Below are 13,044 nucleotides of genomic sequence, written 5' to 3'. Positions count from 1 at the left end.
ACACTTTTACAGATGTGTAACGATTTGCAGCCATCAGCATGTTTTTATCTGGATTTTGGTGAATCGCCTATCAACAAACATTTCTTTGAATTCAGTGATGAATCACACAAAGCAGTTTCATGCTTCACCTCTAGCATCACATAGTCTCCCTTATCAATTTACTGCCACACAAATTCTCTTGATATCTGTTTGCATCATTTACACTCCCCACTCACTTTAAAATAACGTGTGTAACTGTGACTCTGCAAACTTTGAGAAGACTGTGGCTGGTGATAATCATCTGTTGTTTTCTAAAGATGACAATAAAACAGAGCAGAGTGTATAATTTTTATATTGGGTGGAGAAATAAATAAGTTTCATTATTTGGAGCTATTTAAATTAATTTCTAATGCATCTGCAAAGTGACCTTTGGTTGGTGAAGTATATATTGTTATATTTGTATTTTAGGTGTACAATAATACAGTTATACATGAATATTATCTGAGTATATATCATGTGGAAGAATTTCTTATTTAAATGTACATGTTCAAAATAAATGAGGAAGTCACATGTTTAATGCTGGGTATATTTTTATTTTCATTTTTGGTTATGCTAACAGAAGATCAGAAATGCTGACATTTGCTGACAATAATATACAAGCCAAACTTTCAGTGAAGTTTTTACTCTTCATATTTTCTGGATTTGACAACCTTGTCAATCCACTGACGGTATTTTGAGATGTCCGTATAGACGTTGGGTTTATCGGGGTAATTGCAGTTTTTTTCATAGTTGAAAGAAACAACGCCAACAGCCAACCCGTCGCACACCAGAGGACCACCAGAATCTCCCTGTGAGGAGGAAGAATTTTAATTTACCAGCTTTTATTCAGTTTTTATATATTTATCATCAAGGAGCCAGTTTACACTGAAAGGACAGAACACATACCTGACAGAATCCTTTGGTTGTTTCATATCCACCTGCACAGGTAACATTGTCAGGAAGATCACCCCATAGTTCATTACAGACTTGTTTGTCAATGACAGACACGTCCACCACCATCAGCTCATCAGCAGGTTTATTATCACCAGTTTTAGTTTTTCCCCATCCAGCCACCTGACACACTTGGTTTTCTTGAAGGTTTATTTCAGCAGGTGGAAGCTGAATTGTTTGTACCCTGTCATTTAGCTGAACTTTCTCAAGCAGCTGGAGACATGACATGAAGTAAAAAATATAAATATATATGTTCATACGATAGTTCTTTAGTTATAATTTGAATAATAAAACCACAAGAACATGTGCTTACTTTAATCAGCATGATGTCATTACCAAGTCCAACTTTTATATAATTTTTAGGGATGGTTTTGTTTTCAATCTTTATTTTTTGATGATTGCCGTTCTTCAGATTGTGGTTGCCAAGAACAACGTGTGTGAGGGTCCTGAAGGTGTAATCAGTGAGAGGTAATCAATACATTTTCTAAATGTGTTTTAATGACACGAGTCAGAGATTACAGCAGAAGATGTTTGATTACTCACCAGTTATAACAGTGTGCAGCCGAGACTACAAAGTCCTCAGTGATGAGAAATCCTCCACAAACATGGTGACCATTGTTGTTCTGCACAGAGGCCATGTACTGCATCGAGTTCTCTGGGGCTTTTTCACCATCTATGATGTCACTTCCATGTGCTGAAAATAGTAAAATAAAGGAAATCAAAATGAAGTTAATGTTCCATTAAACGATCGGAGGACAATAGACTTGCAGTTCTTACCAAGTTGTCCGAGCCATGCCAGAACATGGAGGAGCAGAAATTTCTGCAGACCGAGCATGATGCCAGCACAAAGGTAAAGTTGTGTTTGTAGGAGTGCTGAGGTGAACCTTTTATACAGCAGTTTGCTTCATTGCCAAATATGATTATAATCCATCAAATTTGGCTTTCAGCCACATCCTTTACTCAGCGTAAGATTGAAACTGGTGTTATCATCTTGTTCATCAGCTTATCGGTGTGAAACACATTCATCATGTTTAGTCGTCATTATTTTAACTCGATTTGCTGCTCACTTTTATTCATGTAATTTAAGAGCCTTTGGGCCTCCTGATCGTCTGTGGTTATTAATCATTTAATGGGTGAAACCTCGTGTGTAACACCGAGATTCTTCTCTGTGGAAATCACACTTGGTCAGATTGAACGAGTGGCTGTTTTTGTAGTTCATGCTCATTTCTGATTTTTTTCTTTGCTGTCTTTCAGTCTCGTTATGAGGACCTGCTTCTCCTCACTGTGACAATAAATCAGGTAAATCTGAAAACTAAAGCCTTCCCCTTGTAGTCAGTCCACTCATCTTCACTCTCTTCACTCCTGATCATCTCAACAAATGAACACATTTTTTCTTTTTGTAATCGAGTTGGCTGTGTTACTAACACTGTCACAGACTGCCGGCCTGTCCATCGTGCACTTCACCTTTCACCCTTACCCGGTTTTCAAGATGCTGCTGAGGTTTGATTCAATTTTATTTTTAAAAATCACAATCAAAACATTTGAAAAATAAGAAAAAAAAATCAGGAAACGTGGGTATAGGTAGACCCAGCTGTTCCCCTCCCCACTTGTCCATGTTAAAGGTGTTAAAGGTGGCTTGCTAGGCCCACAGGTTATGGGGGCTCAGAAGAATGAGGAAGGTTACATCAGGAAGGACATGCAGCATAAAATATTTGCCTAATCAAACACGTGGACCAAAAAAATTCCACACAGCTCTGCTGACGCCCAGATTGAGGCATGAAACTTGTGCAGACAGTCTGACAGTCATCAGGCTCAGACACCATCCTCATTCACACCACCTCAAACTTCAACAGACAACACCCATTATGAAAGACCTTAAAGATTTCATTGTTGATCAAACACTCATCAAACATTAAAATATAATAAAAAACAGTAAGAAAATAAATAAATGAAACCACATAAATAAAACCAGAATTTCTGTTCATGTTTTGTGCAGATATTTAGAAAGTCCTGACAGCTCCCACAATGTGAATAACGAAAAAAGATTCTGATAAAAATGTTATATTATGATATATTATATGATAATATAACCTCCACGTGTGGACAAAAACGTTCCAGATAAACAGGCCAGAATGAGCTGTGTGTGTCAGTGATGTGTCAGCCAGAGCAGATGGACCAGGACCAGTATGGACCAGGAAGCAGACCCAACACACAGGAAGTTCAATGGTTTCGCTTATTTATTTATCACGTGGGTCGTTGCAGGCAGAGCCAGCGGTCTTGACATCATGTGTCTGCACAATTGCACCACTCACCTGCTAAACCTACGTTCCTCACAGATCACAGAAAGGTGCTGCAACGTGTTTTCTGAAACACACAGCTTTGTGTCTGACAGCCTTATATTTCTGAACCATCCTTCAGTCATGCCGGGTCACACCCCCACTTTACTTTTATTTGGATAAAGACTTTTATATACTTTGAGCTCCTGTGATGAACTCAGTTTTTTATCCTATTGAGCTCTTTAGGGTAATTTTCAGCCTGATGAACTCTTTGATTTAGTTAGTTCTTATTTAATTGAGCTTTACTTTATAGAAGCTATTCTGTTGGAGGGAGTGGTTAATGCCTCGGCTGCTGTAACACAGGACTTTCTAAACTTTTGTGATAAGAAAAAAAAATTGTTATTTGTATTTTTTAGACTTCAGAGCCATGAAAAAAAGTTTATTGAGATCATTAAAGAGGCCGGAGCTGGGATCGGTGTGTCGGGGTGTGGGCTAGCTGGGGCTTTTGTTTTTTTCCTTCCTCCTTACACACCTTTGGAGCGGGAGTTGCAAGTTCGATTCCCACCCGGTATCCAGGTGGGGTCCTGGCTAGACTCCCCGTGCTAAAACCAAGCCCTGAAATGGCGCGGCTACGTCTGCAGCCTGTCCGCAGCTCAGACACAAAAGCATTTCACTACATGATGTACTCTGTATGATTGTGTATGTGACGAATAAAAGGTTGTTTGATGTTGTCTCCCAGGTGGATGTGTGGGCGGGTTGTGTCTACCAGGCCTGCCTTGTAATAATGGATTGGATTTCATATAGCGCTTTTCAAGGCACCCAAAGCGCTTTACAATGCCACTATTCATTCACTCTCACATTCACACACTGGTGGAGGCAAGCTACTGTTGTAGCCACAGCTGCCCTGGGGCAGACTGACAGAGGCGAGGCTGCCATATCGCGCCATCGGCCACTCTGGCCAACACCAGTAGGCGGTAGGGTAAAGTGTCTTGCCCAAGGACACAATGACCAGGACAGAGAGCCCGGGGATCGAACCGGCGACCTTCCGGTTGCAGATACGCCTTGTACACCTGAGAGCTACCTATTCATCGGTGAGTATTTATGCTCGGCCATGCCTCCGGTTTGCAGCCAGATCCTCATCTTCACTGCTACTCAGGTGTGAGACTCACCAGCTTGGCTGGTTTTGTGGATACCTGAGCACACAGGCAATATTCACAGCCCTATCCGTATCCTGCAGATCATGTTCCTGCAGCCTCCGACTAACTCCTCCAGTGACTTAGAGATGGAACAGCTAAGATACTGCATGAGAGGGGATCAGAGCACTGCTACACTCCTCCACATTGAAAGGAGTCAGTGGAGATGAAACCTGTTGAATTTCAGTTATGTAACTGTTGCTGTGGTTAACAGAAGATCACGTACACACACTGATCTTCAGCAGATGTGCTTTAGAGATACAGCGTGCATAAATGCATTCTGTGCCGTGTAGTTTGAGCCTGATTACGCTACAAAAAACTTTATTCAACCATCCCGCTTCATTCTACTGTAGTTGCTGAACAGACCACAGTACTGTGCATAAGTGTTGAGCCACTCCTCTTCTTTAAATATTTCAATTAGTGGGTCGCTCAAGACTTTTGCACAGTAGTGTATGTATCAGATATAGAAAGGCAGTACCCTCTAAAGTGTTTGCACGGAAGGATTCTTCACTGTGGAAATACTCGACACAGCCAAAATGACACAAGCTGAACCACAGAAACCACATTTTCCAGATTGAACGGTGCTGACAACCATGCTGTTTCAGTCTCAGCATGTTGTATAGAACACTTTGAGTACTCGCTATATAAGTGCTATATAAGAATCAGTCCATTTGCCATTTATGGAAATTTTTTGAGCTAAATGTAAAAACAATGATGATTGTCAGTTGGTGGTTTTTGGTGTTACCAAATTTAAATTCCTGAGTAGAGGTATGGAGACGTACTTATAAAAGCTCATTACAATCCCTGTGTTTACGGCAAAAGAGAGCCATGAGAATTATTCACAATGTCAGATTTTATGAACACACTAATGCTCAAGAATGTTTAAATTCAGACTGCACACAAAAGCTTCTTTATTTTTGCTTTTTTATTTTTGTAAGCCAGGTGAAAAAGAGCAACCAGCTGTTTTTGAACAGTTTTCTAATTTTAGATATTGTGATCACAGATCACGTTTTACAATACATGCACAATGTAATTCAGCAGTATTTGCGGCAGCACCGAGATTCAAAAGTGCATCTCAGACAATCAGCCTGTGTGTTTCAGGTTCAGCCTGATCAGCATCTAACAGTTTGCTTGTTCACAGTTTGTCTGTGTCACTCTGTATCTCTGCAGATCTCCCAGGAGGAGGTACTTAAAGATCAGTTACACATTACTCAGAGCTATGCCATTTCCATCCAGTTTATCTTCCTGAACATGAAAGCAAAAAAGAAAAGTAGTTAAAGTTACTTGTGTTTGTGTTTTTACCCTGTGAGAATAAATGGGTATGAATTTTATTTTTCAGTCTCGCTGTCACTCCCAAAACTTTCCCCTCTTCCTAAACAACTAAATCCCACCTGTTGCTTTTTTAAAAAAACATTTGTTGACATGGTACATTTTTCCACCAATAGGAAAGAGGCAACTTCTTTTCCCTTTCTTTACTGTTTTCGCCCTGTCCTTAGAAAATGCTTTTTTCCCCCAACTGTTTCTTCCGCACTAAACGTGACGATAGTATTTAGAAAAAAAAAGCATCGCTTGTATATATTTTTAAAAACTAGGGATGGCAAGAAATCATTTTAGGCTGGCCCACACCAACCCTTTAGATTTGCCCCTGGTTCAGACTTTTATAAATTATGCTGGATTATACAGTTTTGTAAACTACCCTCCCTCTAGTGGCTGCTTTGTAATATTGCTTTGATTACTTTGGAAAAAGAAAAATTGAGGAAGCGGAAAATCCAAGATGGCTGAACAAAATAAGTATTATTGGCTGATAAGGAGCTTCAAATGTTGTTGCTTTCGATGAGATTTGTCTGTAAATACTGATGATGATAAAATAATAATAATGCTTCATTTAAAAATGGTTTGATAATTTGTATTTTTAAGTGAGTATGAACGTTTTATCTTGTTAGCTTTCAGTAAGCGTGTAACAAGCTAGTTTGCAATGTTAGTTAGCTAATGCAATATTTTGTATGTTTTCAGTTTTACGATGGTCAAAGAGAAGGCAGTGGTCGGAAGCCATTCATTAATAAATCAGCACAAAATGAAAATAATTCTGTTAATTGAAGCATTGTTATCTCGCTGTCTAGCTGGTGAAAACTGTGAAACTCAGGGTGAGGACAGCACAATGTTCCCATCTTTGTATTGATCAATCCAGTGAGCGCTGTCATTATCGTGATTATGAAGGAGAAGTTAACAGAGCTTGGCTTTGTCAAATCAAAGGACATTGTAGAACTTCAGCATAATTTATTAAAAGACTTAAGCATAAGTGTAAGTGAGAGCCAGCGGACACATTTCATTGTCTCGTAGGTTTACTTCAGCCCATTGAAGGTGAGTCATTTAGCCTGACTGAACCTTATCAAACAGCTGGAGATGCACAGAAATGTCACCTCTCATATCATAACTCTTGTGTTGTACTGTAAATACTTCAACCACAAATACATACCACATTTTCTTACAGGTAACCAAACAAACACGTCTTTGAACTGAGGGAGAAAACAGAGTCCACAGAGAAGGACCCCCACCATCCAGAACCCTACTTTATTAAAGAGACAGTTCTCACCATCGAACTACCACTTTCTCCTAACAAACACTAAATCCACTTGTTCCTCACTACAGCAGCAAACATTATCACCAAACACTGCCCCCTAATGGTGAAGATCTTTATTAAATTTAGCTAAATCCGATTACAAGAAGAACCTTTAAGGAACAAACACTGAGGCTGTTACGATAACTTAAACTAAAAAATATATAAATCTGACGATAATACATATTTAAAAGCAGTGCACAAGGATGTAGAGATTTATTGCTTTCTGTTTTATTTGAATTGAATCAATGTTTGAATTTTGTTTTCGCTTTCATGAATAAAATGAGTACCAGCCTCCCTCCACATCAAACAAACCACATCACAACACTGGCCTGCCTGCCTCAGCTGCCTCTTTAGCTGTGCTGGACTACTGTTCACTGCAAAGTGAGCAAGGATAAACTACTAACTTTGAAAATCAACTGCTCCTCAAAATTAACAAGAAATCTAAAGAGTAACAGTGTAGGACGGACACAAAGGAACTCTAATCTAAAGGTACAGTAGGTATTGTGGAATTCTTATATAGCTTGATAGCATTAGCTTGCTGCATTATAAAAATTAGCAATAGAATGTTGTTGCATTAAGGTATGAGAGGGTCATCTTAAGATCAGGCCTTCTTGTAAGGGTAGGTTTCTGTGTGGCTCTAAGAGAGAAGTAGTCAGACAGAGAAACTAGCATTATAAGAAAGGGTGCAGAAAAAGCAGAACTAACAGTTGTCTAACACATCTGGATAAGTATAGACAGAGACATAGACCAGCGTAGTAGGGGAAGCAGAACTTAGTGGCGAGGCTCAAGGTACATAGAGAGTTCATGTAAAGGAAACCCACACATAGAGGAAATGAAGGCATGTGCAGGGAAATAGAAATAGAAGTTGGGGCAGATAACCATACAAGGAGGTGTTTGTATTAAAACTGTGCATGAAGAATGGGGCAACAACACAGTGTACTAAGAAACCAGGATAGGCAGATGCTGAATGAGGAACTCTGAAAGAAGTATAAATGTAATGGATCCAGGGACTGCCCCTCGGATCTGTTTAGGCTGTTATGCTGTGCACATCCCCTATGTACATGGTGAAATAAAGAGTTGTTGAATTGAATTGTTCTGTCTCGAGTCGTTTTCTTGTACCAGGTCAGAATAAAAGGATCAGGGAGGGAATCCGAAATCCCAACATAGGGCAGGGTCAATAAAAAAAATAATTTTTTATAACAGCTGCTGTACGGTTCATTTGAAAAGTTTTAAGTTCATTTGACTTGTTCTATTATTTGACAGTTAGAACACAATCTCATATGAAAGAATGACATAGTTTTGTCTTGAAAACATTGTGATACCTGACAGTTTGGTTTTATTTGTCACACAGCACTTGTGACCATTACCCAGTTTAACTGCCATTGCACTTTAATTTGTTTTTCTTTTAATTAAAAAACAAATACGTTGAGATTTATCTCCCATTGTCCTCCTGCTGCCAAAAAAACCAAACAAAAAACTATTTAACTTTTGCTCTGAGTACATTTTTAATTAGCTACTTTTTACTTTTACTTGAGTAAATTTTTAGACAGGTAATTTTACTTGTACTTGAGTAAAATTTCATCAAAGTAATATTACTTTTACTTGAGTAGAATATTTTAGTACTCTTTCAACCTCTCTTCATATCCAGCAATAAGAGCTGTGTTTTTTGAATTAAAGTCCTGCCTGTGAGTCTGCAGGCAGGATATATACTATTTGCCTTTGTGTTTTAGATTAAGAGTCAATGCTCTACACTCACAGTTATGAAACTATTACTGCTGTTAGTAAAACTGCACGTACACTTTTCATCTGTTGAATTATCATTCATTAAGCATCTGCAGCATTTAATGTGAATTTATTATTCATTATCCTCATCCTCATAAATCTGTACTCCAGCTGTACTAAGATATAATGCACATAAATGAAATCTAGTGTGTTGTTGTTTGAGCCTCATTGCCCTGCACTGAAGCTCAGAGGAAGATTTGTATGGGTCTCTGTTGAACCACTAGAACATTCTATTTCAGTAGATGAAGTTATTAAAATGTTTGATAAAATCTGCCAGCACAGGTGTGTGCAGTATAAAAAAAATCCAAGCCACTGCAAACCAGGTCATTCTACTACACCCCTCAAATCTTATGACTTTTTGCCAATAATCACCCCTCTCCACAAACATCAGGTGGTGACTTGTGAGCGCGAGGACAACCAAGTGTTGTGTAATGCATTTCACACAAAAACAAACAGAATCTCCAGCGAGTACATGTTGGAGCCGACAGTAAGCCGTCAAAATCCTCATATTACTTAAATACCAAAAAGTAGTCATTCCCTGAAACCAGCATGTTTTTGAGCTTTACTGTAGTACGCTTCTGTTCATCATTCATAGAGCAATAAACAAGTAATATAAAAAATGAAATGTTATGAAATGTATTTTCTCATTTTCTGGTAGAAGAATGTGGCTCTACAGTCATTGACCTGTATCCATGGTAACACCTGGAGACCTAAAATTATATTATGAATATAATTCATCAACGAAAAAAATGTACAAATGATAAAGCTGTACCAGAAGAGCTGTTCATGTCTGAATTTGGTTGCTTCTTTTGACACTGAACTTCAGTTTAATTGGAAAAAACGGAATTACAATTTTGAGAAGCAAATAAAACATACAGGGATGGAAATATCTCTTTCATCACAGGCAAACTGAAGCGTGGTCCACTACAAAGGCAGAAATAATATTAAAAATTCAGCCTTTTGGCTGTTACAGAAAGAAAATGACAGATCGAGTGTGGGATATGTTTGTATTTTAATTTTTGTTAAACTGATGAAAAGAAAAAACTTGTGAAAAGAAAAACCTGAGGTAAACTTTAACTTTAAGTGTTTTACTCAAAAAAATTTCTCAGAACCTCGTCGATCCATTTACGGTATTTTGAGATGTCCGTATAGACGTTGGGTTTACTGGGGTACTTGCAGTTTTTATAGTAGTTGAAAGAAACGATACCAACAGCAAACCCATGGCACACCAGAGGACCACCAGAATCTCCCTGTGAGGAGGAAGAATTTTTATTTATCAGTTCATATTCATTATTTTTATGTTCTTAACATTTGTGAACATGAAACCATTTTAAAGTGAAAGGACAGAAAACATACCTGACAGAATCCTTTGGTTGTTTCATATCCACCTGCACAGATAACATTGGCAGGAAGAATCATCCATTGGTCCTCACAGTTCTTCGATGTAATGACAGACACGTTCGCCACCATCAGCTCATCAACAAGTTCACCTTCAGTTTTAGTTTTTCCCCATCCAGCCACTTGACACACTTGGTTTTCTTTTAGGTTTATTTCAGCATGTGGAATTTGGATTACTCGTACTCCGTGGCCCAGTTGAACTTTCTCAGACAGCTGGAGACACAACATGAAGTAAAAAATATATCTATGGTTATACGATAGTTCTTTAGATATGAATAATAAAACCACATGTAAACTGTTGTGAACATGAACATGTACTTACTTTAATCAGCATGATGTCATTACCCAGTCCAACGTGTTGATAATTTTTATGTATGATTTTCTTTTCAATCTTTATTTTTTGATGATTGCCGTTCTTGAGATTGTGGTTGCCGAGAACAACGTAAGTGAGGCTCCTGAAAGAGTAATCAATGACAGCAAATCAATACATTTTCTAAATGTGTTTTAATGTTATGAGTCAGAGATTACAGCAGAAGATGTTTGATTACTCACGAGTCATCACAGTGTGCAGCCGAGACTACAAAGTCCTCGGTGATGAGAAATCCTCCACAAACATGTTCACCCTCATTGTCCTGCACAGAGGCCATGTACTGCATCGAGTTCTCTGGGGCTTTTTCACCATGTATGATGTCACTTCCATGTGCTGAAAAAAGTAAAATAAAGGAAACCAAAATGAAGTTAACGTTCCATTAAACAATCGGAGGACAATAACAAAGTTTTGCAGATCTTACCGAGTTGTCCGAGACATGCCAGAACATGGAGGAGCAGGATTTTTTGCAGACTGAGCATGATGCCAGCACAAAGGTGAATCTGTGTTGGCACAAGTGTGAAGTGAATCTTTTATACAGCAGTTGCTCTGTTAAATCTGATTACCACATTTTGACTTCTAACCGCATCCTGTTTTTTTGGGCACTTGTGTCATCTTTACATTATCTTGCTCATCATTATTACACTACCCCATCATCCTGAAACACATGGGCTGTTTAATGGTTGCAAGTTTCTCACAGTCTTTCACACCACAACTCTTTACACAATCAGGCAACGTGTTCCGTGTCTAAACCTTCAAAAAGCTGGGTTGTTGAAACATTTTGCAACACTGTAAAAATTCAAAGTTAAATGAACAACAGTCTCCCACCGAGTTACTGATTTCATATTTGAACCAAGATTAATAACATTATGGTACTTGGCTCATAATCTGTCCACCAGCAATGTAAAAACAGGAAGGAGATGCCTTTTCATTTAGCGCCTCCTTGGGACCATTTCTTCCATTGTGTGAACTGTTTATGGAGAGAGGGTTGCAGGATTTGTCTTGTAGGAGGGCACTACGACTCTTCTGTAGGAGGCATTATTATGGAGCTTGGTCTCTTGAATGAAGAATATGTGAATAGTGCTGTGGCGGTAAAGAGAGGAAAGAATCATGAGTTTGAAGCTGGAAATTGAAGGCGTGATGCTGAAGTCAGTTGGATGAAGCAGTAGACATCAGTGCAGGTGAAGGGAGCAGAGGCAATGAGGAGGTGTTGATTAGGTGTTGATTAGGTATGGTGTTAAGGAGAGAAATGCTAATGGTGTTGGATTTTGCCAAAAGGATGGAAATGACTTAACATCTCAAAATCACTGTAAATCAGACACAGCTGTCACAGATATTTTAGAGCTAATAATCAATCAAATATCTTTGCTTTTATGATCCTAGCCTCATTGTGTCACTGACACGCAATATTCATATTAAACCACTAGGTGGTGATCTCTGATATATTTTGTGGGCACTGTGTGGCTTCAACCCAGTTCACAGTAATACTGGTAAAACTACAAAATTAATGATGATTATTGAAAAGCAAATATGATTAATGTGTGAACAAATTGGCAAATTATATTTTTTAATTTCAAAACTACTGATGATTGTTATAACACATTAATAGCACTTCTGGCTGTGTGTGTGTGTGTGTGTGTGTGTGTGTGTGTGTGTGTGTGGTGTCTGCTCAGTGTATAAAGCTGTGCATTAGGGGTGGGTTTTAATAATCGATTCATCGATTAAAATCGATTCTGGCTTGGATAACGTGAAATCGATTCATTAAAATCCTGAAAAGCCCGAAACGCCAGAATCTCAGGTGAAACCTCACAAAATTTCAACAACCACCAAACAGCTAAGACAGTAAATGAGAGCAGGTACACGGATTCTGCAGAAGGACGTAAACACACAGCGCGGACCCGCGGATCAGAATCAGTGAGATGTCGCCTTTCTCACCCGACGGGCGCTGCAGCTTTAAGCGGCTGCGCGCGCTCCCGCGGACAGCAATCACTTTCTGGCAGACAATCACTTTTTGGCACAACAACTGTACGGACACGGTCGGGGCTGAAAGCCGACAGCTTGCTGATTCTGATCTGTCGGCGGGTCCGCGCTTTGTGTTCATGCCCTTTTTGCGCTGATTCTAAAGCTGTTAGTTTTATCTCTCTCCAAACAATATTGACTGAACCAGCAGCAAAAGACGATCCAAACTACGCTTCACATAAACATCGTCATGAAATCACTCTGACTTTTACTGTTTTGCTTCCACCACGATAAAATCACACTTCATGCACAGCTCTCTCTCTCTCTCTCTCTCTCTCTCTGTGTACTTCAAGAACAGTTTCCCGTCTAAAAATCTGTTTTCTGCATTATTCGCTTGCTTGTTACGCACAAGTCTACTGTTGTTTACAGCGCTGTCCGACGCTGTATTGGTTTTTTTTTTCGTTTTACATACTTCCGAAA

At 39.0% G+C, this 13,044-nt stretch overlaps 1 protein-coding gene across 3 annotated transcripts; it reads right to left on the bottom strand.

Moving 5' to 3' along the window:
- Positions 1-551: 551 nt before the first annotated feature.
- LOC100694707 (granzyme B(G,H)) lies at positions 552-11,277 on the bottom strand. 3 transcript variants are annotated; one of them, XM_019351958.2, is made up of 5 exons: positions 11,030-11,277; positions 1,513-1,663; positions 1,283-1,415; positions 925-1,182; positions 552-827 (listed from the first exon to the last, which is right to left on the bottom strand). In XM_019351958.2, exons 1-5 carry the CDS (start codon positions 11,085-11,087, stop codon positions 660-662), a joined length of 768 nt encoding a protein of 255 aa, XP_019207503.1. In that variant the 5' UTR covers positions 11,088-11,277; the 3' UTR covers positions 552-659. The 3 variants fall into 3 exon arrangements, with proteins under 3 accessions (XP_019207503.1, XP_013130574.1, XP_003451392.3); XM_013275120.3 differs by lacking the exon at positions 11,030-11,277 and adding an exon at positions 1,747-2,898; XM_003451344.5 differs by lacking the exons at positions 552-827; positions 925-1,182; positions 1,283-1,415; positions 1,513-1,663 and adding exons at positions 9,602-10,090; positions 10,197-10,451; positions 10,561-10,693; positions 10,791-10,941 and having other exon boundaries at positions 11,030-11,179.
- Between the last annotated feature and the right edge of the window lie 1,767 nt (positions 11,278-13,044).

Source organism: Oreochromis niloticus, linkage group LG23 (genome assembly GCF_001858045.2).
Source record: "Oreochromis niloticus isolate F11D_XX linkage group LG23, O_niloticus_UMD_NMBU, whole genome shotgun sequence".
NCBI lineage: Eukaryota > Metazoa > Chordata > Actinopteri > Cichliformes > Cichlidae > Oreochromis > Oreochromis niloticus.
Note: the sequence above shows the minus strand (reverse complement) of the source record. Positions and strands in the feature narration are given on the sequence as shown.

Coding starts and splice junctions, on each gene's coding strand:
- LOC100694707 (XM_019351958.2), bottom strand. CDS start 11,087: ATGCTCAGTCTGCAAAAAATCCTGCTCCTCCATGTTCTGGCATGTCTC. Junction 1,416..1,512: donor GCTGCACACTGTTATAACTG/GTGAGTAATCAA, acceptor TTACACCTTCAG/GACCCTCACACACGTTGTTC. Junction 1,183..1,282: donor ATGACATCATGCTGATTAAA/GTAAGCACATGT, acceptor TCATGTCTCCAG/CTGCTTGAGAAAGTTCAGCT.